Source organism: Labrus bergylta, chromosome 7 (assembly GCF_963930695.1).
Source record: "Labrus bergylta chromosome 7, fLabBer1.1, whole genome shotgun sequence".
Classification (NCBI taxonomy): Eukaryota; Metazoa; Chordata; class Actinopteri; order Labriformes; family Labridae; genus Labrus; species Labrus bergylta.
In genome coordinates this window covers 33,139,952-33,166,451 of record NC_089201.1, presented here as the reverse complement: position 1 = coordinate 33,166,451, position 26,500 = coordinate 33,139,952, and the positions used below count along the sequence as shown (strand labels likewise).

General features: G+C 41.3%; 2 protein-coding genes across 12 annotated transcripts in view; both read left to right on the top strand.

Moving 5' to 3' along the window:
* Positions 1-26,500, top strand: part of LOC136179750 (NLR family CARD domain-containing protein 3-like) — a 497,803-nt gene that overhangs the window by 235,398 nt on the left and 235,905 nt on the right. For 8 of the 11 annotated variants that reach the window (XR_010666720.1, XM_065957435.1, XM_065957434.1 and 5 more), the window contains exons 2-4: positions 21,671-21,898; positions 23,175-23,386; positions 23,666-25,976. Coding sequence is in view for 10 of the 11 variants with exons in the window: in XM_065957435.1 (XP_065813507.1) it covers positions 21,671-21,898; positions 23,175-23,386; positions 23,666-25,976 (2,751 nt within the window). In the remaining variant the exon portion in view is untranslated. Of the gene's footprint in view, positions 1-17,757; positions 17,860-20,145; positions 20,467-21,670; positions 21,899-23,174; positions 23,387-23,665; positions 25,977-26,500 lie in introns of those variants that run through there. The other 3 variants (XM_065957429.1, XM_065957436.1, XM_065957428.1) reach the window with 3 other exon arrangements.
* Positions 10,806-12,917, top strand: LOC136179747 (electron transfer flavoprotein beta subunit lysine methyltransferase-like). Its single transcript, XM_065957418.1, has one exon. It carries the CDS (start codon positions 11,601-11,603, stop codon positions 11,928-11,930), a length of 330 nt encoding a protein of 109 aa, XP_065813490.1. The 5' UTR covers positions 10,806-11,600; the 3' UTR covers positions 11,931-12,917.

Genomic DNA, 26,500 nt, shown 5'->3' with positions numbered 1-26,500 from the left:
TGCATTTATTTTTGATTTTGCTTCAATAATCGTTAACAAAGAGAAACAGCAGGATTAAACTACAGGCTGTTGTTGCCTTTTTATAGCCAAAGAAAACTGAACATTCACAGCCTCTGTATTCAAAACAATTTCAACAGTGATATTTATTTCTTCCTATTTCCCTCTTTTCACCAACAGTATATTTTAAACAAGGATTTCCTTTTTCTCTGGTCCCTCGTCTCTCCTCCAGCTCGCCCCCTGCGGTGCGCTCCTCTCCATAATGCTCTCGTCTCCTCCCTCTAAAGCTGCTGATACTCTGTAGGACGCTCTGATTGGGGCACCTCACCGATAAAATACTATTTTATATTTTATAAGCAGTTTGCCACCACACTGCACTTTTACTCTCCAAAGACATATGAGTATGTGTGTGACAACTTTAACAAAGCTTTAGCACACAGTCACACCATCCACACAGCTGATCCAGGATTTACTGTAGCATCTTCTACAGCACTGAAAGGTCATGTACAGGCAAACAGAGAGAAGGGAAAAGAAACAATCTGTGCTCTCAAATAACAAAGCAGTCTCAGAATTACAGCTACATTTTGTTTTCTTTGCATACAGTACATCCTCTGATAAATACAGTGAAGTACTTTGATTGCATTTCTGTGGTGTTCCTGTAGGAGACCATGATGCAGCCAGACTGAAGCAGCAGCTTGTGAAGGTGGACGCCACATAGGACTCAAAGGTAAAATGAAAGGTAAAATGATCTCTCATATGATTGGACCATGTTATTGTAACCGCTATCGGCATCAAAGTAATTTTAGTAACAATTTATAATCCTTCTTAAAATGTAAGGAAGACTAGCAGAAGATTTTAACAGCCTCTATGGTTCTACAAGAAGTTCATGTTTAAATTGTTCTTCTTTCTGTCTTCAAGGAAATCAGTGCCCAAAGGAAACAGCAGTCCAGACTCTGATTCCAGCTCCGGTGAGGTTCAGCACACAAACTGGCTTTCTGATTATATGAGAATATTTAACATTAGTTTAATTCATCAGGCTGGCCCATGTGATGACAGTTTAAAATAATCTTCAATAGAAAGTGGCAGGAACACTTTTGTCTTAAAACATAAATTCATAAAGCTGATCATATTATTGGATTCATCATGTCTCATAAATAGTTCTCCTGTCTTTAAAACAAACTTTAGAACCTGAAGTTTAGCAGAACCTGAGGACAGATCTGATTTCAGGTCTGAGACAGAAACATCACAGTAAAATTCATTATACTTTACATTTAACTCTGTGATTGTTTTTCTTTATTCCAGAAGATGCTCTCAGATTCAGATCCATCAGCAACCCCTGACAACATGGAGGACTCGTCCCCCGACAACGTGGAGGACTCGTCCCCCGACAACGTGGAGGACTCGTCCCCCGACAACGTGGAGGACTCGTCCCCCGACAACGTGGAGGACTCGTCCCCTGAGTGTTTCCTGTCCTCTCTCGATGGTCTTCTTCTCTTCAGTTATTAACTCTTGAAAACAGCAGCACAACATGCCAGACTGTTTGACAAGCCTGTGATTGAATAAATTGAAATGGAATCTCATACGTATCTTGCTATGCTTATTGGCTTTAAATGTTTAATATTAAATAAGTTTGAAGGCCATTTATCTCAGACGAGCCGGCTGTGACAAGCTGAGCTCGTCTGTTAGCTTTGCTGTTGTCTTCGCTGTTGTTGGTCAAGAAGAAATGAATGTCAGTTCAAGGCCTTTTCAAATGTGAACTATAAACTTAACTGCTAAATTATTTTACTGTGACCAACACGTTGTTGTACTCCAGTTAATCAGAGACAGTCAATTCAGATTTAAAAAAAGTTGATTTAAACATTTTATGAAAATAAATCTTCAATAAACAACCCCTGGCTTCATTAACCATGTGGACAATAAGTAAGAGAGACCAACAGGTCAAACTGCTGGGACATAGGAGAAAGTATAAAACATAATTTAACAAAGAAATCCAAACAAAAATGAAATAAAGTAAAGAGATCCTGGATGATTGTTTGACTGTTAAAATATGATGGAAAAGCAAATCCAACACAACCCTCCAGCATCTGGCCTTTCAAACACAGGGCAACATCATGTTAAGAAAAATAAATTGAATATTGACCAGGATCTCTGTGTTTTATCTGAGGATGACTATGGTAGCCTTCTCACTGTTCACTGTCACAAAGCTCCAGACTCTGTCCACCTTCTTCAGACGTCGATCAGCTCCTCTGGGTGATGGCAGAGAGGACTCTTCATCTGGGAGAGCTGCTGGTGTAAGGTCATTTCTCCCACAGTGGATGAGCAGGGCATCTGGCACAGGTGAAAAAAGGAGGAGGTTCCTTCAAACTCTGTGACCCCAGCCTGACCTCTGTAACAGGTGTGCAGATGAAGGTTGAAATGAGTCATTTTTAGATTCTGTTGATTGTAAAATGGAAAAGAAAACATCACCTTTCTATTTAACATTTAGCTGGTGTATGACTCAGTGTGATTTTTATTTTAGAAGACTGTATTGTTAACAACAGCTTGTTTTGACAATCCTCTTATGAAACTTAAATAAAAATCACAGGATATAAACTTTTAACAGATGATTTTAACTTACACTTCACCTCTGTGGAAGATGTCAGACCAGCTGCTTTTATCTCTTCTTTGCCTAAATGAAGACACAAAAAACAATTGATTTACTGTTCACATAAATATATTAGAAAAGCAGACATGACTCACATTACAGACTATCAGTTTCTAACAGAATACAACATATCTCACCACCTGTAGCCTACGGTCTGTGGTGCTAACCTAGCTTAAACATAGCTTCAATATAGAACGATTTCGTTAAAAACAGAGGACAGGGCAGTACGCTAAGTGGGCGGGGCGTGTTACCAGGGCTCCTCCCCCCGGACCCTACTGCGCAGACTCTGGCTCCAAATGACGTCAAAATCATAAGATGGAAGCGCCCCTAAGCGGCGTATTTTGGCTTCAACAACGTTGAGTGGGAACAGCTACAGTGCTCGCCCACTGGGTTTTGCATTATTAGATGATTTGGTGAAGCGTGCGCTCTGCAGTAAGTTCAAAAGAGCGCACTGATCCGTTTGGTCCAGCTTGTTCTGTTGGGAGAGCGTCACTGTTTGATTAATCCCCCAGAGAGAGCTGTGCCCCCGACCACGCTGTAAATGTTCAAGGGTGAAATTGTGGAGCAGATACTTCTGGCTTTTGTGCCGTGATGCGTTGTTATTTTTTGCACTGAACTTATTCTCAAACTTCATCTTGGTGTTTTCTCCTCTGACCTGTCACCTTCTCTCATGCAGCATTTGTTCTTTTGTTCGTAACTTCCACTAAGTGAAAAGACTAATCATTTATCTGGGTCACTTAGCGCGAGAGTTACTAACCTTATTTTATCTCTTTATTTATTTATCTATTTATTTATTTCCCTTTTTCATTCAACCTCTTCCACTTCCATTCCTGTTGTTATGAAGCTCCTTTTCTTTGCTCTCGTAGTCATTATTCCGGCGAGGTAAATATATTCAGGTGGTTTTTAAAGAGGTGTGTTGTTACCATAAATGGTTCATTGGAGGCGTTTCTGAATGTAAATGTCCCTGAACGTGTGCGAGCCTGCAGGTTAAGAACATGGGATTTATCAACACTGATTACCTACCGATGTGAGTACGATCGCTGTCGGCATGGTTGATAAATACAGATTTTTTCTGTACTTTAGCACATTCTAAATTTCATTTGTAAGACAGAATTTAGAACACTTTCTACTCACTGTTGATAAATGAGGCCCCTGGGCGCCTTGTCAGTGAGGAGCATTCTAACGGCCTCATTGACCTCTGCTCAGGTTAGTGCTAAGGCTTCCCCCGGATCGTCACACTCTGCCTCCTCTTCAGAGAACGTGTTGTCTGGGTTCAGGAGACACAAAGCCTCCATGCAGAGGACTGAGGAGACATCTACACAGGTTGATGTGCATGGATTTCTTTCAGGGAAGAAAAAGTTTGCATTCAAGACAGACAGATAGACACAGATGGAAACGTGTTCTTGTTTAGTTGCTAAATTAAACCAAACATCCAAATCAGGTCAAATTTAAAGGTCACATCTTTAAAATCCACTTCCCCATGTTCCTCTAACATGTGTCTCTAGTCTGTCTACAAACCCCCCAATGATGAGAAAAGTCCATCCTCTCCGTCTTTTACCTTCTCCACTTTTCAGAAAATGTATGCTCAAACAGGCCGTTTGGAGATTTTCCCTTCATGACATCACAAAGGGCAGTAGCCCCTCCCCCAGGTGGGTGACACTCCCACAGCTAGGTGTTTGTTCTGCCCTCTGAGTCTGCCTTCTCACCGTAAACAATAGGACATGGAGCGAGAAAGCACCGAGTACACCCAAGCCCTTCCAGAGAGGGGGCGTGGTCAGACACAGCTCATTTACATATTTAAAGGTACAGACACAGAAACAGCCTGTTCTGAGCAGGGCTGAAATAGAGGGGTTTAGACTTTCAGAGAGACTCTTATGAGCACACAGCTTGGCCTTTTGGATTATTTGTCTTCAACACAACAGCCATACAGACCCTCACCTTACACAGCTGACTTTAAAGATTCTTCAAATCTACAAGTTTTTTTCCTTATTAATAAATTGCTTTATTAATTAGTATACCCACGTGTCTCCCATCTGTGAGACCCGGGCGATGATGGGGTGGTACACAAAATATCCCTGATTATGATTTTATTGTCTTTTTTTTAGAGCAGCTGAAAAGAAGAAAAGAGATTCCTGATAGAGAGAGACATTTAAATGAATCAGTAGAAGAAGAACCTCAGTTCTGTTTTTATTACATTTTAAGAGATAAGATCATCTCCATCGACCCCCCATTGGGGACAATTACTAAAAAATAATTATGTTACAGCAGCTTGAAAGACAACAGTTTAAAAATACATTTAAAGATATAAAAGGTGAATATATAGGTACGTTATTTACATCTACTGTTTTTGATACACATACATGTATCAGAAAAGTATTATTGATTCGTATGTGACATAAATAATGGGAACCTTTGTGAGCGGAACCTTGATTTTCTGAACAAGAGATCGATTCAAGTTAAAATAGGTGATGAAATATCTAAAAAGTATGTTGTAGAGAATGGAACACCACAGGGAAGTGTGATAAGTCCGATTTTATTTTCAATTATGATAAATTATATGTTTGATAATATCCCAACAGATATAGGAAGATCATTGTTTGCGGATGATGGAGCATTGTGGAAAAAAGGAAAGAATATACAATTTATTGTAAATAAAATTCAGAAAGGGATCAGTTTAGTTGAGAAGTGGGGATTAAAGTGGGGATTTACATTTTCTGTGGAAAAAACAAAGATCATGTTCTTTTCTTGAAAGAAAATTGGGGAGAATATTGGGTTGACATTGTTTGGAAATAAGCTAAAACGAGTTGACTCATTTAGTTTTTTAGGGGTATTTTTTGATGTCCGGTTGACATGGAAGGAACCCATCAGGAATATTGTTGATAAATGCAAAAAAGTAATAAATGTAATGAGATGTCTTGTAGGAATGGATTGGGGAGCTGATGTTGCTGCCTTAAAATATATATATGTGGCGTTAATTAGAACTAGGATTGAGTATGGGAGTGTGGTATATGGATCTGCAGCAAAGACAACACTTGCAAAGTTAGAAATGATTCAGGCACAGGCTCTTAGGATATGCATTGTGGCAGTGAAATCATCTCCAATATGTGCACTTCAGGTAGAAGTAGGAGAGATGCCACTATGTTTAAGGAGGAAACAGCTATTAGCTAATTATTGGCTGAACTTGAGAGGACATGGAGATAGTCACCCAACAAAATCAGTGTTAAAGGATTGCTGGGAAAAAGAGAGAACAATTAAGTCCAGTTTTGGATGGATAGGGGATAGAGTGGCGAGAGATATGGGAGTGTATGACAAGGATATCAGTCCAGCTGTTTTATGGCCACCAGTTCCAATGTGGATGCTTGAGACAGCTGAAGTAGACTTGGAGTTACTAAAGATAAAGGAAAGGAAAAGAAATGTTGATTTAGTGAGTGAATTCTATGAACACATAGAACAGAGATATGGAGATCATGTACAAGTATTCACAGATGGATCTAAAGACCCGATGACAAATGCAACAGGATCAGCTGCGTTTATCCCAAAAGGTTCAAGGTTGAAGTAGTGAAGAGAACGTCAGATTTCCTGAACGTGTACACAGTAGAGTTGTACGCCATTTTAGTTGCATTAGAATGTGTTGAGCAAATGAAAGGAAGGAAAGTGCTGATATGCAGTGATTCAGTCAGCGCTTTATACAGTATTCAATCAGGATCATCTCACAGTCGTCAAGATGTATTATATGAAATCATATTTACACATTCCCAGGTGGTTAAACAGGGGACAGATGTGATGTTCATGTGGGTTCCAGCACATTCAGGTATAGCAGGAAATGAAAAGGTGGACAGGTTGGCAAAGGAAGCTGTAAAGAAAGAGAGGATTGATATTAACATCAAATGATCTCAGTCAGAGGGGAAACGAGTCACATGGAGTAAAATCAAACAGGAATGGCAACAATATCGGAACAATCAGACAAAGGGAAGACATTTATATTCAATTCAGAGGGAAATAGATAAAGTAAAATACAGAGGGAGCAACAGAAGAGAGGAGGTCGTAATGTCCAGGTTAAGAATCAGTCACAGTCATTTAAATAGCTCTCTACATATCACTGGAAAACATTCATCTGGTCTTTGTGAGATATGCAATCTAGCAGAAACAGTTGAACATGTAGTTATTAAATGTAGAAAGTATGTAGCACATAGACAGAACATGATGTCAGAAATGGAGAGAGAGGGACTCGTAAGAAGAGATGTAAAAAGTATTTTGGAGTGTGGGGAGAGAGGGAGAGGACGAAGATGCTTGTTTAAATCTCTCTTGAGAACAGGTTTATTGAGGAGGATTTAGGAATGTGAGTAATAATTAAATCCAGCAGATGGCAGTAATGCAACTTTTTGGATGCCAGCCAACGAAGAAGAAAGTTGTGTGTTTTCATTTCTTATCGGGTTTTAAGATGTTAAAAAACGACAGAAGGTGACAGAGACATAAGAAGGGCTCTGACGAGTAGCTCCGTGGCTAACTGGTCATGTTTGGACTCTTTAAGTCCTCTACATGGAGCAGGTGTGTTAAAGGGTCGTTCACAGCATTCAGACGGAGGTGTGTGTCTCACAGCCGCAGATTTATCGGTGAAAACACGGAGGTGGTCGGAGAGCAGAGCCTCACCCCGGAGCTCAGACTGAGGCTGTTCACTCCCAGCTGCAGATTCTGGACGGAGAGACCCGAACTGTGGCCCTACGAGGACCCGTACTGGGCGATCTACTGGCCCGGAGGACAGGCGCTGTCACGGTGAGATCTCTAATATACCTGTTTCATTCACCTTTCACCTCTTTAGTAGTGACGTCACTAACAGCTGTTGGTGCACAGCTGCTTTACATCCCCGTTGTAAATCATTCAAACGACAAATGTCAAAGTTACTGGAAAATGATATGTACACTTTGAATTGTACAAAAATCTAGGTAACACTTTACAGGTCCGCAAATTTCGTCGTAATTAGGTGATAATTAGACAAACTTTTTTTTGATTTCATTGAAATTACCCCTGAATTTCATGACAATTGAGTGAAAATTAGCACGTAACCTCTTTGAAATAATGCCCGATCTTAATTGTAAGCAAGTCCTAATTGGTAAGTAACTGTTTTTTCCAATTTCTTTGAAATTACCCCCAAATTTCATGGTAAGTAGGTGACAATTATCAAATCATTTATTTGAAATGAAATCACAATTCACCACAAAATGATCACCGAGTAATTATATTCTGCTATTTCCAGAGAAGCAGGTGATAAATAGCTGCTCATTTCTTGAATACATTTCCAGTAAAGTAATATGAAGTTAGGTCCATGGTTTCCTCTAATTAGAATTACCTTGGAAATCTAAACGAAATAAATGTATTTATGAGCGCCCGCGTCTGCAGCGGCGCGTCTCGGTGTGATCGCGGCCTCAGAGGGCAGAACAAACACCTAGCTGTGGGAGTGTCACCCACCTGGGGGAGGGGCTACTGCCCTTTGTGATGTCATGAAGGGAACATCTCCAAACGGCCTGTTTGAGCACACATTTTCTGAAAAGTGGAGCAGGCAGAAGACGGAGAGGATGGACTTTTCTCATCATTGGGGGGTTTGTAGACGGACTAGAGACACATGTTAGAGTTAGAGGAACATGGGGGAGTGGGTTTAGCAGAATATGTGACCTTTAAAGTCGATAAATATGGTGTTAAAATATGAACTTTAATGCAGTTAAAATGAACAATGATTGTGGTGTTTCTCCTCACTCTGATTACATTTTCTCTTCTTTGCTGCTACGTCCACGTCCGTCATATTCGCCGGTTTGAATCTCGTCCAATCACTGAACTGTATCCACTCCTCCACTCACCTGTGCGCTGTCATTGTCTGGAGGAAACTGTAGTGACTTTTTGTATCAAATTTGGACCCAGATTAAACCTACATCCGAACCCAATGAAGCCGCAACACTTTGAAGTTCTGAATCTATTTTCTGTTTTCTTCACGGTGTAATTGTAGTCCTTAAAGTTTGCAAAGTCCTCTTCAGAGACCGGACCTGGAGGCCAAAGAACATGAGCACAGGAAGCTGTATTCATGGAGTCATAAAGCAGTGAGCCCTTCAACTGAAGAGACTAAAACAGACAAAGATTACAGTATGTATGGCTTTGCAGGGGCGTGGGGACAAGCTTCTTCACGCCCTCTTTTCACCATCTGATCTGTTCAACTTCATCTTTATTGGTAACTTTAAGGATTCACCTTTCTGTATTGCTGTACTGAACTTTCTTTCACCCTCCCCTGAGGGCTCCTTCCTGTGTGCTCTGCTAAATGCATTTTTACCCTGAGGCGCAGTTTCAGTTTATTAAGATACAGTTTACTGAGATACATATGATTATGCAGCATGACTACTTGACATAAATGTTGATTATTAGAGAATATAAGGTACATGCATACAGATGAGACACTACAAAACACACCAGCTCCGCCCAGAAACATCCTGAGTCAACCAGAACAAAGCAGAACAGTAAAATCCAGTGAGAGGACAGAGTCTCTGCAGACACAGTCACCACCACACATGTACGGAGGCCCAGAAGGGACAATGGAGCAGCTTTAGGAGAAGTCTGTATTTTATTTTGAAAAGATACCGACTCTATCTTTAATGAAGTTTTAATGAAATAAGATGATAATGATGATTTGTCCAATGAGACCACGCCTCCCAAACCGAGAATGAAGTCATAAAGACGTGTTGGACGTGACACCATGAAGTTCGGACCAACTACAGGTTGATTTATTTTTTGAAATGTGCATGTGTCTTGGCTCAGTAGGAGACGTCTTAATAACGATATAAAAGCTAAAGTCCTGAGTCAATTGTTCAGCTGGTTCCCTCGTCTTCTCTATTGTTCTCACTAAACTCTCTGAGCTCCAGTGTTTGACTTCAGGACTTCAGCGGCTGCTCAGTGCAGATCTTTAGTGTTGTCAGGAGGTCCAGGACCTTAGCCACCTTTTAGTGAAGGACTTCTAGCACATCAGACGCCTGGGACAAAGGCTCACTGTCATTTAAAGATTAGTTTGAGCAGTCGCTTCAATACGTTGAAATTATGCAACAAAGTCATTAAGATAAAGGGGTGGCGATGGCCTAGTGGTTAGCTCGAGGGCCACAATGTGCAGAGACCGTAGGTTTGATTCCGACCTGTGGGACGGAGCAGGAAGTGACTCTGGCGTCTCGTTGGTTTCACAAACCTAAACAGCTGTTTTGTTTGTTTCTGTCTCTGTGTTCAGGTTTCTCCTGGACCACCCCGCAGTGTGTCGGGGTCAGACCGTTCTGGATCTGGGCAGCGGCTGCGGAGCCTCCGCCATCGCCGCCATTCTGTGCGGTGCCGCTCATGTAGTGGCTAACGACATCGACCCTAGGAAGCATTCATTCATCTCTTACTCTACTGTGTTATTTACTCACATCATGACATCACAGCATGGACACATTTTCAGGCTCTTATTTTGATAGGAACATTAAAACATTCGCTGTATGTCGTCAACGGGTGGAAGGTTTTTTTCTCGTGTGGTTGGCTGAGGTCTCAGATGGTTGACGCAAGAAGTCAAAAAGCTGTGATGGAGCTCAACATTATTTCATTTTAACGTATGAAATTTTGGGCGATTCAGGGGCGGCTGTGGCTCGGTTGGTAGAGTCGGTCGTCTCTTAACCGGAAGGTTTGGGGGTTCAATCCCGAGCTCCTGCAGCCAGATCTCCGACGTGTCCTTGGGCAAGACGCTGAACCCTGAATTGCTCTTGCTGCTTCATCAGTGGCGTATGTGTGTCTATGAAAGGGATTAGTTATTTCTGATGGTCTCTTTACTCAGCAGTCTCTACCATCAGGGTGTGAATGTGTAGGTGTGACCTGCGGTGTAAAAAGCGCTTTGAGTCTTCAGAAGACCAGAAAAGCGCTTTACAAGCTCAATCCATTTATCATTGAGCTGCAACATTGCTGCATTTTTCATTTGGTTCGGTTTGCTTTCAGACTGCACTTTGTCAAACTAAGCAGAAACCTCCGGTCTTTAAAAATGAAGCCGATGCTGAGGTGCAAAATCCTGCAGTTCATCGAAGTGTCCACTAGAGGCTGCATCCTTGTGCAGATCTGTAAGAAATGAAAAGTGAAGCTTTGTCAGGTCTGTCCTCCATGGAGGCCGGGTCGATCGTTTGTGATGCGTTTCAGGAATGCAGGGAATCTAACAATCATCAGCTTTTGTGACAGAGTCGAGCAGATCTGTGGCTGTAAATGAGTTTTTATCTAGAACAGACTTTTTTACTGCATGTATCTGGTTCTTAAGACAAACAAATCATTGTCAGAATCCCGTCTGTGGGAGGTGGTCCTCAGTGCAGATAATGTTCTGCCTGCTGTCAGTATCATGGGGACTTTAAATGAACTACAAACAGAAACCAGAAGACCTTTCCATTGAAAGTTTCTTGTTTTTTAGAAAAATGAATTAAAATGTTCTAAAATATCAGCGTCTCTATGCAATTTGACCAGAATTCAACTTTAATCATTTAAAAAAGTCTCCAGTAAAATCTGCTGAAACTTCTCAGGGGTACAGCCAGGGACACGAGGAACAAGAATCCATTGAAAGTTTCTTGTTTGCTAGCATTGTCTCTTCAAATATAATACTGCGTTGTTAAGTGTAAAAAATGGACCTTAACATGATATTAAATGTTTAACCGTTGAAGCGGTAGCTCACAGTGGGTGTGATTAACCTTGTTAAAGACTACACTTAATATTGGCGTGGCACGATCACGGACTGTCATACCAGCTCCATCATGGCTGAAAATGTCCTGGAAAAGTCCTGGAAAATGATCCCTGGAAAAGAGTGTGAACCCTGTATATAGACTGCTGTGATTAAAAGAAACACATGAACACCATGATTCCTTGAAGCCTAACCCTGTGACGTGTTAACCCGCCTGTTTGTGTTCCAGTGGCAGCCGTGGCGACGCACATGAACAGTGAGCTGAACGGCCTGCAGCCTCCTGTGTGTCTCACCCACAACATCATGGGTTCACCGCCCGCCGCCTTCCACCTGATCCTGCTGGGCGACATGTTCTACGACCAGTCCCTCGCCACCAGCCTGCACAGCTGGTTGAACCGCTGCATGGAGACCCACGGCACCAAAGTCCTGATCGGAGATCCAGGAAGAGCTCAGTTTGAGGAGCACGCCATCCGACGCCTCCTGAGGCCGCTGGCTCAGTTTGAGCTGCCCGACAGTGTGAGAGAGGAGAACTACGGCCTGAGCTGCAGCGGCGTCTGGAGCTACACACCTGAACTCTGAACACCTGAGAGAATTATTCTTCAAGAAAACATGGACTGTGTGAGGTTGAGAGGACTGTGTTTTATTTGAAAGTCACACAAACAAGGAAGGTTGGTACATTTCCCAATCTGAATGATCACTTCTTTTAGATATTTGAATGATCAGCTGTATCAAAACAACTCCCTCTCTTCTGTCTGTGTTCAGGAGAGGAAGCATGGCGCCGTGCTGCTGCTGCTCCGGTAGCCTGGTTAGCAGGGCGGGGCGATATGACCTCAAATCAATATCACGCTTAAAGGCAGGGTTGGTCATTTTCTAAAAGTAGCCTGATGTTGAAAGTAGCATTCCCTCAGTGCTGCGTCTGCAGTCAGGAGCAGTCCTCCTCAAATGATTTCCATGTTTTCAGGAGTGCAGATGTAAAAACGGCTGTGATGTCTGCTTTCAGTTTGACAACTACACACACTCACAATGTGTGTTTCATATTTCATTTTGAATTGATCCTTTATGAATCACTCTGTTTAATAAACATGAACACACACATGAACAAACAGGATCCTGTGGACATGCATTAATGGAGAGGTCTCAGAGTGAGGGGGCGGCCCACAGCGAGCGCTCCAGAGCAGTTTTGGGGTTCAGTGCCTTGCTCAAGGGCAGCAGTGCTCAGGAAGTGGACTGGCACCTCTCCAGCTACCAGGCCAGGGACTTGAACCGGCGACCCTCTACCGCAACTGCCGCCCCCATTTCAATCAAAGACAAACACAGTTCTATGTGAGATGGATATACTTGTATCTTCAAACACACACACACTCTTTGTTCACACACAGGAGGCAGAGAGCACCTCCGTACCAGCAGTGGATTATCTCAGGAATGGTTTTTATTCATTCATTCATTTAATGAGGTGCAATAGCGTGACAAACTGGTGACATATACATGACAAATAAGGCACAGAAAAAACAAACAGACAAGGTCAGGACAGCAACGACAAAATACAATAAGAAAAGAAAGACAGCAAAAAGACATCAACAGACAGACTACAACTGATCTTTCTTTGTTCCAGCCCGCCCCTCGGTGACCTCTACCCTACAGTAGTTTATATCTGAATGCCTTACAGACCAGTTTCTCTCTCTTTAGAGATCAAACCTGAACAGGAGTGTGACCCGGCCGGGGCTACGTGTGAATCTGGCTCCAGCAGAGTCATCAGGCTGCTCACTTTGAAGCAGCTGGATAAGAGCTCGGCTGCTGTTTGGATCAAGCTTTGAATCTTTGTCCAGCAGGTGGCGCCATCACTTTTATTTTTCAGACAAGTGAGCAGACTGAAAACAGGAACTGTAATGTATTATTACTACTCAACGTTTTCACATGTAGGTGGCTCTGACTGCTGCGTTCAGGGACATAATATTAATCAGTGAGGACGTTCATGTCCTGCTCTGAATCGTCTTCAAGAAATATTCAAATGTTTAATATTATTTATAGATTATATTCAAGCATACTGAGACCTGTCTTCTGTTGTAAGGATATTATTTAGTCTATAATGAGTCAGAATATAAGTAAATATGACATAGATTGACCAACTAAACAGGATGTTTCTCAGTTTTGACGTTGAGCCCCCGAGAGGTTTACCAAACATTTAAGTCTTGCTGTTGGGAAATAAAACTTACAGATAAGATCAATAAAAAACAAATTGGATAATTTGAAACAAGAGTACAAATGTTTGGATTCTGCTGATTGTTCCAAATGTTCTGGTGTTGGCGGTGATGGAGTTGAAATCTGAAAGTTCATGCAAAGATAATAATCATATTTCTATAAAACAGCTGTGACATGGATCACATGTTAGTGTTAAAGTCTTTAAAGGTCTGATTAGTCTCCTTCATGGAGCTTCAGTACAGATAGGCCTACTTTGACTTTGAGTTATATTTTAAATTATATACGCAGGGCAAAAAAATGATTTAAAAACTAATAATATTAAAAACTAATAATATTAAAAACTAATAATGGGCTTAGGTTACTTTCTGAGTCTCTCTCAGTCAGTCAGTGATTCGTGTCGGAGCTTCAGTCAGTGAACGAAATACTGAACGTGAACAAGCGAGACTGTGAGTCACCAGCCTCAGTCACACACACACACACACACACACACACACACACACACACACACACACACACACACACACACACACACACTGTACTGACTGAAACACGATGGTTAGCAGATGTTAAAACAGTCAGCTGAGTTAAATTAAGTTGGATATAAAAGCCGTTTGTAAACTGACACACACATTACAAAAACACAAACATTAAATGTTCAATAATATATTTTCTACTTCCTCAATTTTGGAGACATGAGAGGAGAGGGAGGGCGGGCTTTAATGACACAGAGCTCCTGACCGACTCCTCCTATTGGTTCAGTCAGTAGGTATCACTGACATGAGAGGAGAGGGAGGGCGGGCTTTAGAGACACAGAGCTCCTGACCGACTCCTCCTATTGGTTCAGTCAGTAGGTATCACTGACATGAGAGGAGAGGGAGGGCGGGCTTTAGAGACACAGAGCTCCTGACCGACTCCTCCTATTGGTTCAGTCAGTAGGTATCACTGACATGAGAGGAGAGGGAGGGCGGGCTTTAGAGACACAGAGCTCCTGACCGACTCCTCCTATTGGTTCAGTCAGTAGGTATCACTGACATGAGAGGAGAGGGAGGGCGGGCTTTGAGAGACTCTTACGGTCTGGAGAGAGAGAGAGACGGGAGAGAGGAGAGAGAGTTGAGAAATGAACGACTCTTCTCAGTAAGTGATTCAGTTCAGTTCGTTCACCCAGATGATTCGTTTTAAACGAATCCTTCATGACCGACACATCACTAGAAGGATCGACAGAAATCAAGAAGGAACAAAGAAACAAAACAACTTTACATTTCAAGCTTTTCCGTGAGAGAATACAGGAACACGTTTAGTCTAATGCGTGCAATGTATGTGTGGTTGTAAACAGCTATTGGGAACAGAAGATAAAATATTTATCAGTAAGAATCTGCCGATCTATGAGACCCATCCAAAAGGCCGATCTATTCACTTCAGTTCTATGCCATTCTGTGTTTAAGGCAAATGTGCACACTACAGGTTTGCACTGGTATTCTGTGCACTTTGGAAGGTGGAGCAAACATAAAATGGAGGAAGCTAACAACAATTTCTTCAAGAAACAATGGTAGAAGCAGCATGGTCAGTTGGTGTAACTGGTTTGAGTCAATTGGTGTAACCAGTATTTCTCATAAACATATAATAAAATACAGGACAATTAAAGTGGAATAAAAGTAGTCCTCTATTGCAGTGAAATAACATGTTTTTTTAAAACAATTTTTACATAATTTGCCAAAAATTAATGAGAAAACAGAAAAAGTGTTTTCAGCTCTGTGTCCCGCTCACTATTGAAAAAGGGCATAACTTATAAATTTAGGGATAATCCTAATAAAATCTAATTTCTTGTGCTATTTTAAAATGAAGTAATTACAATCATGAGTACACTTACACTCACATACTCTAGATGTATAAAATATTCAATATTCTTAATTTTTCAGTGGTTACACCACTTGACATTTTTATGTCCATTCTGTCTTACCTTTTGAACAAAATGGTGTAAATGTCATTTTAAAAAACACAAAACCAACATGAATACAAATATCACATTTTAATGAACCTGATGCATGCTTTCAAAGTGTGTTTTTAAAAGATTTTTGAATTGGTCATCTGAACAACCCTTATTTATCACTGACCCTTATTTTTATTTTTTGATAAACTTTATTAATCCTTGAGGGAAATTTGTTATTTTTAGGGACATGCTTCTCACACACATGAATCACACGCATGCACAAACAGGACCTGTGGACATGCAATGGTGGAGAGATGTCAGAGTGGGGCTGCTACAAGCTGCTAAGCAGAGAGTGCACCGGAGCAGTTGGGGGTTTGGTGCCTTGCTCAAGGGCACCTTGGCAGTGCTCGGGAGGTGCCCTGACACCTCTCCAGCTACCAGACCAACTTCCAGATTTGGTCCACACCGGGACTTGAACCGGCGACCCTCTGGTTCCCAACCCAAGTCCCTACGGACTGAGTTACTGCCGCCCAAATGTAATGTTTCTTTGTTTCTTCAGCTTGTTGTACAAAGTGGAGATAGCGATGTATTAATAATATCCACATCTGTGATTTAAATGTTCTGCTTTGACTTGTATCAACAACACCGGATAAACTTTTTTTCGGCTCACCGTGAGCCGTTTATCGACGGTCCTCTGTGTGCTGTGTTGCTCGTCAATACAAAGCACCACACATCCGCGTGTCCACCTTTAATACAAAAGTATAGATGTCAAACTGTTTGCAGGGGGAAACTGAAATTTACAGAGCAAATAGTGAAATAGTAAACGGATGCAGTGTGGACAGCCAGTGTGTGCGACGCCACACAACATATTCAATAGTAAAGGTCGGGTAAAAAATCAATACAGTATTGTATCGCGATATTTTATGTGGCGATATTATATAGTCTCATGGCAGCCAAGTATTCATATTTTTAATATGATGTTTTATTTATGCTTTTTTATTTTTTAACTGTTGAAGGGGTTTCACAATTATTTTTGAACAAGTTGTATTGTTAAGAATTCATGTTCAAGTTCAATTAGACTGAAATACAAATAAAAAGACTGAAGTGAGATGAACAGACTGAGAATTTTATCTTATTTGACAAAATGATTCTTGATTTAGTTTAGTGTAGTGGATTTAATATGCAGTTAAAAATATATTGTATCGCAATTCTCAGCATATCGAAAAATGTTTAAAATCGCAATAGAATCGTATCGTGTCTCAAGTATCGGGATAATATCGTATTGTGGGGACTCTAGTGATTCCCACCTCTAACATACAGCGCTCACTGGTTGTTGTTAGAGGGGGAGTGGCCTATTCAAGACAGGGCATTCAAAAAAAAAATGACACCTAGGCTGACTACTTTCATAAAACTGTTTAGGTAACATTAACATCCTCACGTCAATTGATTCACTCGTTATCCAAAAACATTTTAATCAATTATATATTTATAATAAAATGATGAAATCCAATGGCAGTTAATGTTCGAATACTGTTATTATTTTTAATTATTTTTATATTACGTGTTCAACATCTTCTAAGATTATACAAGAAAAAAGAGCAGATAAACAGTTGAGCATATGTCAGTGAACTATGAGGGCAAAAAACAATAACAAAATAATCTTTCATGAATCATAATCAAGGTAAACTGTTCAATTAATCGTGATGTTGATTTGAGGCCCAGCCCTATCACTCAGATCAACTTCTACTATTCTTCTTTTAATGTTTCTAACATCTAATAGACAATTAAAAAGTTATCTTTCACAATGAAATATTGACACGTTATGACCTGTTTCTGTCTGAAATAAAACATACATAAAATGTATTTTAAAAGACTGAAATGTCTTCCTGTTTGTGCCCACCTGAACAACTTTAACACTGACTTCTTTTCACTCAGATATTGAATTGGGATATAACGCCAGTGTATTTATTTTACACCATGAAGATACATTTTCCTCTGATCCATGGATCACATGTTGCCCGGTACCATGCGGGGTGATCTGAACAGATCATGGATCATCTGGGAACTGTTTCTCCACACGTCTGACATCCACAACATTGCTGAAGGGAGGTGATCCCAGCTTACTTTTTGAAGTTTTCTGACTGACTATCTCAACCTAGTTAGTTTGAATTAATGCATTTTACTGTGAGCTCAGCAGAGAGGTCATGAAGAAACCTGAACTGATGATGGTTAACCATTCATTTCATTTCTAGTAACAAGGGGAGGAGAAACTCTGAGCTGATATGGGTTTCCAATAAAACAATAAAACTGAAAGTTTCTGTCAGTCGGAGCTAAGACTCCATTTTGAGTCGACAGAGCAGAAGGACAAACATCTGAGACAGGGTGAGTTTAATTCAACATTATTATGACTTTACTGTTAAAACCTCAGGTTAATATTGAGTAATACACTTTGAATAGAAAAGCAAAGGAAACGGATCAGATACAGTACGGGATCAGCTCTGTGAATGTGGAGTACTTGTTGTTTCTCAGCTTTTGTTTGAAAAGTAAAGTCAAGTAAAAGTTGTGTAGCTAAAAATCTAAATCGTCCTTAATCAGAGATGTTTGTCATGACTCCTACGGTCTAAACTAGCAGTCAGCGTTACTGGTTTTCTCTCAGATTAAATAAAGTCCTGAGGACGACAGTGCTTATGTTCCACACTATTTAATTTTATAAGCTAGATATTCTCCACTTCCTCAAAGTAGATATTAAAAAATAATGCATCCTAATAAAATGTAATCACTAAATACAGCCTCAATAAAACATCTATCAGAGCAAAGGTCGGTTTTATGACGTGGTTTGATCCCTACAGGTATGAAGGATGTTGTTTTATATCCCTCTAGATATAAAACTGTTGGTCCAAAGGTCATGATTTCTGTTAAATATTAACATATTGCTTTAATGTTTGAGGTTCAAGACCTTGTTATTGTCATTATTCAGTGCAGGATTGAAGAGACACAGGAAGGATAATTAAAAGACATTTATATTAAATCCTAAAACTAGACCAGGGTCAAATACCAAGCAGGGAGTCACATCAGACGGACAAATAAGATGAAGATACAAACAAGCTGCACTGATGAGTTGGATCAGGTACTAAAGGAGACGGGAAGAGAGGCAGAGTCACATTAAGGATCACTTCAGGGGGCGCTGGTATCCAAGTGGTTACTGCGCACGCCCAATTAATCCAACCTGTGGTTCTTTCCCACATCTCATTCCCCACTCTCTCTCTACCTGCTTTCTGAATCTCCAATAAAGACATAAAAGGACCACAGTAAGGACCACCGCCCAGGAAGCTGAACTACATTAGTTTTGTATTTCAGCTGGATGTCAGCGTGGTACTGTAATCTCTGTTCACTTTAAATCTAAGCCTGCTGTACGGGTTGTGCCTGTTAGTATTTATTTTCACATAATCATTCACTTGAATCATTTAGTGGATATATCATTTTAAATCTGTTGACCATCTAAGGGTCATTGGTTTAGGTCTGTGTGGATGTAACAGTTTGTGTAAGACTCTCATAGCAGCAGATCTATTTTTGGAGAGGAGCCGAGTGTATGTTGTGAGCTTAAATGACTTGAATGTAGATATCTGACAGTTTCAAGTGAAGGTAATGTCACCTCTCTAGCCTTTTAGAAGTCTTCCCAAATGGTAAAAGAATTTGTAGGCTGTACCAGCTAACAGAATATAACAGGACCGTTAACATGAAAAGTTTGTCAGCCATTTGTGTTCTGTTGCTGTTGTCTGACCTCGGCCCAATAAATTCTAAGATAAGCCACTGTCTGTTTCACCATTTCATCATTGGACATTTACAGCAGAAACATCATGGCGTCATGATGTTCTTACATGCTTTTATATTTTGATATCTTTTTCTCTATATGGGTAATGTGCAATATATGTTGTGTTTTATACATGGGTCTGTACTTTTCTGTTGACATGTCGATGTGTTTTTCTATTGTTTTTATGGATTCTACTGTGAGGCCGCTGAATGTGTGCAGCACTTTGAGCCCAAGACAAATGTCTGAAGTTATAGTATTTACAGCTGCTCCTTTGAGCCCAAATCAACGCCACAGCGCTCTTCTTTTTATCATGTTGGACTTGAGACAGCGAGGCGTCAGTTTAAACACACCTGAAGCTGGTTGACCCGCTGTTAAAGAGATGCTAGTCTGTGCTCTGTTAATCATGTTACACCAAGCAAAGCCATTCCAGCATATAGAGCACCATTGTGACCCTCGCTCTGCCACTGTGGTCGGTAGGTTGAGCAAATTCACCCGCCACTGCAAAAAGACACCCGTATGTGACGAGTGCTGATTTCCAACCCTGTTTTATACACTTCTAGTTGTACAAATGTCCTAAAGGTCATGGTTGCTGTTAAATACTAACATGTTAGTTTAATGTTTAAAGTTTAAGACTCAATGTCTTGTTATTGGCATTATTCAGGGCAGATCAGACGGACAAATCATGTTAGGATCAAAACAAAGTGCACTGAGGTGCTGCATCAGGTACTTAGGCAGACAGGAAGGAAGAGAAAATCAAATGAAGGATCACATCAGGTAATGAGATGTGGACACTTGACCATTTCTGTCTTTCACATTTTTCCTGCTTGTGTCTCACCTGTTTGTTATTTTGTCCTCAGGTTGTTTTACCTGCATGAACGTCTTTTATTGTCCTCTGATCAATCTGGAGATCAGAAGATGAGTGATCGAGGAGACAAAGAGGAGGACAGAGCAGAGTCTCCTCTGTCCAGCTGTCTCTCTATGAAGAGTGACCGGTCTAAACATGATCCTCTAATCTTCAGTAATGAACCAGGACCCTCAGATCAGAAGATGGGTGATCGAGGAGACAAAGAGGAGGACAGAGCAGAGTCTCCTCTGTCCAGCTGTCTCTCTATGAAGAGTGATCGGTCTAAACATGAACCTCTAAACTTCAGTAATGAACCAGGACCCTCAGATCCACAGTAAGAGAACTTTTTTTAATCACCAAACTGTCAAGCTAAAAAAAGAGTCCTGAACACCATAATGTGTTGATTTTCTTGTTTTTAATCATCAACCTGCACACAGTGATCATACAGAGAAAGTCACTGAACTCATAACAACATACTAAGGATTATATATATGTATTATATGTTTATAGATAAGATAATATGATTTCAGTATTGACTCTTTGGTTGTGTATCTAGTCGTCTTCTCTGTGATTCTGCAGGAAGAAGTCTTTTAAACTGATCCTGAAGTTTAGTGAGATCTGCTGTGATCGTTTTCTTTCAATCATTTTTTCTGTTGTGTCCACTCTTTGTTTGTCTTTTTTTATTTTTTTAACATGACTACACAATGAGATCTTTTTTTTTTTACTGAAGTACCGTAACATCCGGTGTAAGATGCACTTTTAATACCTGTTTTTATTTCATCTTAAAAGTTGTCTGGGTCTTATACAAAGGTGTAACTAATATACCAGTATAAAATGTTGACACATGAGCCATCATTACCGCGGGTGCAGAAGTCACCATCACTGTGTGCGACCGGACGTGATTAAAAAACCATCCTCATTCATTGGGCCTGATTTACTAAAGGTTTGTGTGTCTTAAAACGTGTGCAAACTTGATACCACCAGCAAAAAATGTGTTAACTGATCTACTAACGGAGCGCAGTGAGGATTGAATCTTTCATATGAACAAAACACGCATTGTCCATTTAGTACGTTTGACTTAATGAATATTCAATATGGGGCGTTTCTGCCCTAGAAAGGAGAAAATGTAAATAAGTTAAGTTAGTACACGCATTGTGATTTACCAAGCCTGACAAAAACTGAGGTGATGGTGACGGTGTCTGAATTTAACACCTTTGAAAAGAACGTGCTAACCCAGGAGACCAGTGTTACACACAACAGGCTGCTGTTATTGAAGTTAGGAGGAGACATAGGCTCAATCAAAGAAGGCATACAGATCACGTTATTCTCCACACATGTTAATATGTTTGGAATGACAGCAGGAAACACCATGATTAAACTATATTGTTGCCTATTTAAACAAAACTGAACATCCACAGCCTCTGCATTCTAAAGAATTTCAACATTGACATTTATTTCTTCCTGTTTCCCTCTTCTCACCAACATTTTATTTTAAACTTGGGATTTCTTTTTTCTCGGGCTGTGCGTCTCTCCCCCAGCTCGTGCGCTCCTCTCCATAGTGCGCTCGTCTCCTCCCTCTACAGCCCGCTGCTGCTACGCTTGGATGGGGGGACCTCACCACTGCTTGTACCCCCGTCTTCGATACCTCTTTCCAGAGCCTTTCTGTCCGATCAGACACAGCACTGGCCAGCTGTCTGGTGCTCAACAATGTGCCGAGTGTCGCGCCTGAGCGCCACAGAGGACACAGCTCACACCTCCTGCACAATGTATGACAATTCATCTTCAAAAGATGAAGAAAAGAGAGGCTCTGTTTAATGCCCAGGTTTTCTTATAAACCAAATTTTCTTTTTGTAATATTCAGTTTTATCTGCTATAACTCAAAAATACTGTACCTTCATTTGCCTCTTCCACTGATACCTATTTTGTGCTTGCAGTCGTCCTGCTTTCCGTCCAAACTCTCCATGACGTAAACCAGTAGAACACACAAAAGCCTAACTTAAATAGTACCGCCTCCACAAGGTTTACACCTGGTGTCATTCACGCAAACTTTCTGAGTCGATCACCCAAAAATCACACACTCACCAAACGTGCAATTTTTTTGGAGTGAACACACAGTTTAGTTCTCTTTACTTGGGACCTTAGTAAATCAGGCCCTCAGTGTATTAAGAGCTGAGTGCACGCTGTTCTGGGAAAGACAGCGACACAGACCAGTCTGGCTGCACTACTTTTTCAAAATGTTTCCTTCAAGAGGTCAAAATAATGAATTTACAGAAAACTGTAGGATATTGTTCCATAAATAAACCTTGTTGAACGCTCTTTTGATTGAAAGAGTCCTTTATTAAAGTTAAAGAGAAACAAGCGGAGTCAGGCAGAGAGATCACAAGCTAGGAGTCTCTGCTTCACAACTTTCCCTGCAGGCTGAGAGCTCGACTACCGTACTGTAGCTGGTAGGAGAGCAGACTCCACAAAGAGAAAACAGACTAAAAGGGTGACAGAGCTGAACAGTAACTGCAGGTTTTGGACTTCGCTGAACACAATAAAAACTGTCACGCAGGAAGACAGTGTAAACTTTATTTTCTCTCTGAGAGACCTTCAAAAACACAGCGCGTCTTATACCGGTGCAACTTATATTTAGGATTTTACGTTTCATGGTCATGACACGGCTCCTGCACATGCTCAGTGTGCAGGTCATGACACGGCTTCTGCACATGCTCAGTGTGCAGGTCATGACACGGCTTCTGCACATGCTCAGTGTGCAGGTCATGACACAGCTCCTGCACATGCTCAGTGTGTAGGTCGTGACACAATGAATCCCTTTTTGAAAACTGGTTGAAAATAACATCACACTTGTAGGTCAGTTATTGGACTCAGATGGTAGACTCTATGGTTACACAGACAGACTTCTGCACATGCTCACTGCGGAGGACATGGCACACCTTTTTAAAACACTGCTTTTTGTGTCTTTATTTGATTTAGTCCACCACTGGTTTCTAAATGTCAGTCTCAGTTTTCACAGCTTTATGATTTCCCTTATCTCCACAGAATAACAAAGGGGTCTGTTTCTGTGGAGGAGCAGCTGTCCAGCTGTGCTTTGTGTCAGGACGTCCTAAGAGATCCAGTTTCTACCAGATGTGGACACTGGTTCTGTAGACAGTGTCTCACCTCATACTGGGACCAGTCTACTTCATCAGGAGAGTCCTCCTGTCCCCAGTGTGGAGAAAGATCTAAAATAAGAGGAGGACTGCAGATATCCAGTAAGTCCAGCACTGTAATAAGTAAGACTGAAGTCATTGTGTCTAAAAACAAGACAAAGCAGTTAGTATTTTCATTGATATATAGTTCAATGAAACATTTACATTTTATCTGATTCTTGCTGTCAGTTTATATTCAGTATATTTTATTTCTCTTGTAGCAGCACACATTTATTACAGGGATGTTTTTGTGTCATGCAGTGTGCTTAATGTGTAATAATAAAAATTCTGTATTTGATCATTTTATAAATCCAGTCTCAGGATATGTTTCTTCTCTTTCAGCAGATAGAGGTCTGCAGGAGGTTACAGATGAACTTAAGATCAGTCTGAGGAAGAGATGTGAACATGTGACTGAAGGAAGTGATGAAACAGGAAGTAGAACCCTCCTCAACAGGATCTACACTGAGCTCTACATCACAGAGGGACAGAGTGAAGAGGTGAACACCCAACATGAGGTGAGACAGCTTGAGACAGACTCTAAAAAGAAGACCCTCCATGAGACTCCAATCAAGTGTCAGGACATCTTTAAAGCCTTACCCGACCAACAGAACCAAAAGACAAGAGCTCAACCCGACCAACAGAACCTAAAGACAGAAGCTCAACCCGACCAACAGAACCAAAAGACAAGAGCTCAACCCGACCAACAGAAACATGAGACAGAAGCTCAACCCGACGAACAGAACCAAAAGACAAGAGCTCAACCCGACCAACAGAACCAAAAGACAGAAGCTCAACCCGACCAACAGAACCAAAAGACAGAAGCTCAACCCGACCAACAGAACCAAAAGACAGAAGCTCAACCCGACCAACAGAACCTAAAGACAGAAGCTCAACCCGACCAACAGAAACAAAAGACAGAAGCTCAACCCGACCAACAGAACCAAAAGACAGAAGCTCAACCCGACCAACAGAACCAAAAGACAGAAGCTCAACCCGACCAACAGAAACAAAAGACAAGAGCTCAACCCGACCAACAGAACCAAAAGACAGAAGCTCAACCCGACCAACAGAACCAAAAGACAGAAGCTCAACCCGACCAACAGAAACCCATCAGAGTGGTTCTGACAAACGGCGTCGCTGGTGTTGGAAAAACCTTCTCAGTGCAGAAGTTCACTCTGGACTGGGCAGAGGGCTCAGAGAACCAAGACCTCAGTCTGGTGATCCTGCTTTCATTCAGGGAGCTGAACTTGATCAGAGATAAGGAGTACAGTCTTCTTGAGCTGCTCCGTGTTTTCCATCCAACATTACAGAAGGTCACAGCAGAGACGCTCGCTGTCTGTAAACTGTTGTTCATCTTTGACGGCCTGGATGAAAGCAGACCGTCGTTGGACTTCACAAACAGTGAGGTTGTTTCTGATATCACAAAGAAATCACCGTTAAACACACTGTTGACAAACCTCATCAAGGGGAATCTGCTCCCCTCAGCTCTCATCTGGATAACTTCTCGACCTGCAGCAGCCAATCAGATCCCTCCTGCATGTGTTGACAGGGTAACAGAAGTACGAGGCTTCACTGACGCCCAGAAGGAGGAGTACTTCAGGAGGAGGTTCAGTGATGATGAAGATCTGTCCAGCAGAATCATCTCACACATCAAGACATCCAGGAGCCTCCACATCATGTGTCTGATCCCGGTCTTCTGCTGGATCACTGCCACAGTTCTGGAGCACATGATGAGCAGAGAGCAGAGAGGAGAGCTGCCCAAGACCCTGACTGACATGTACTCACACTTCCTGCTGGTTCAGACAAAGAGGAAGAAGCACAAGTATGATGACGGACATGAGACAAGTCCACATGAGCTGATGGAGGCTGACAGGGAAGTTCTTCTGAAGCTGGGGAGGCTGGCGTTTGAACATCTGGAGGATGGAAACATCATGTTCTACAAAGAAGACCTGGAGCGTTGTGGTCTTGATGTCACAGAGGCCTCGGTGTACTCAGGAGTTTGTACAGAGATCTTCAAAACAGAGTGTGTGATCCTCCAGAAAACAGTCTACTGCTTTGTTCATCTGAGCGTTCAGGAGTTCCTGGCTGCAGTCTACATGTTCCACTGTTTGACAAACAGGAACACAGGTGTAGTGAAGGCTTTCCTTAAAGACATCAAAGTCATTTTTCAAACTCCTGAAAGTGATGACTTATCCCTGGATGTCTTCCTGAGGAGTGCCATGGAGAAATCCCTGAAAAGTAAAAATGGTCACCTGGACCTGTTTGTTCGCTTCCTTCATGGCCTCTCTCTGGAGTCCAACCAGAGACTCTTAGGAGGCCTGCTGGGTCGGAGAGACAACAGTCCAGAAATGATCCAGAGAGTCATCAACAACTTGAAGAAGATGAACAGTTATGATATCTCTCCTGACAGAAGCATCAACATCTTCCACTGTCTGACGGAGATCAACGACCTCTCAGTCCATCAGGAGATCCAAGAGTTCCTGAAGTCAGAGAACAGGTCAGAGGAACTCTCTGATATCCACTGCTCTGCTCTGGCCTACATGCTGCAGATGTCAGAGGAGGTTCTGGATGAGTTGGACCTGAAGAAGTACAAGACATCAGACCAGGGACGACTGAGACTGATTCCAGCTGTGAGGAACTGCAGGAAGGCAAAGTAAGTCCAGATGTGATTAAATATGAGTAAAAATAAGCCTTTAGTTCTTCAAATATATACTATAGCAATATCTAGGTTTTTGAAAAACAGTGTTTATCTGAAATATTAACAAACTCTTCAGTCACTTGTATTTGTTATAAGTTTTCTTGAGCTGCTTTAAATGCTGTGAGTGAAATATGTCTTTTTTTAGATCTAGTGTTTACCAACTCAAGGTCACAGGTCATTTGTTTCATAATAATCCCTACATTACTATTTTTCTTTTATCATCCTATTAGTGTCAGTAATAACAATAGTGATTATTGTTACAATAAATATTATTATCATTACAACTAGGGCTGTCGCGGGTAACCACAAAAATGAATAACCGCGTTAAAAAGAAGATCTCAGTGGTGACCGCACGTTGAGTCACTTCACCCACATAATGTTCAGATGGACTCACAGGAAACTGCACTGGTACCTAAACCCAATGTAACTTTGCCCTTTGTTAACATTTCAGCTTTCAGTCAAATGAAAAAGGAGAACCA

Excerpts from the sequence above, each read along its gene's own strand:
- LOC136179747 (XM_065957418.1), top strand. The coding sequence starts at position 11,601 with ATGAACAGTGAGCTGAACGGCCTGCAGCCTCCTGTGTGTCTCACCCAC.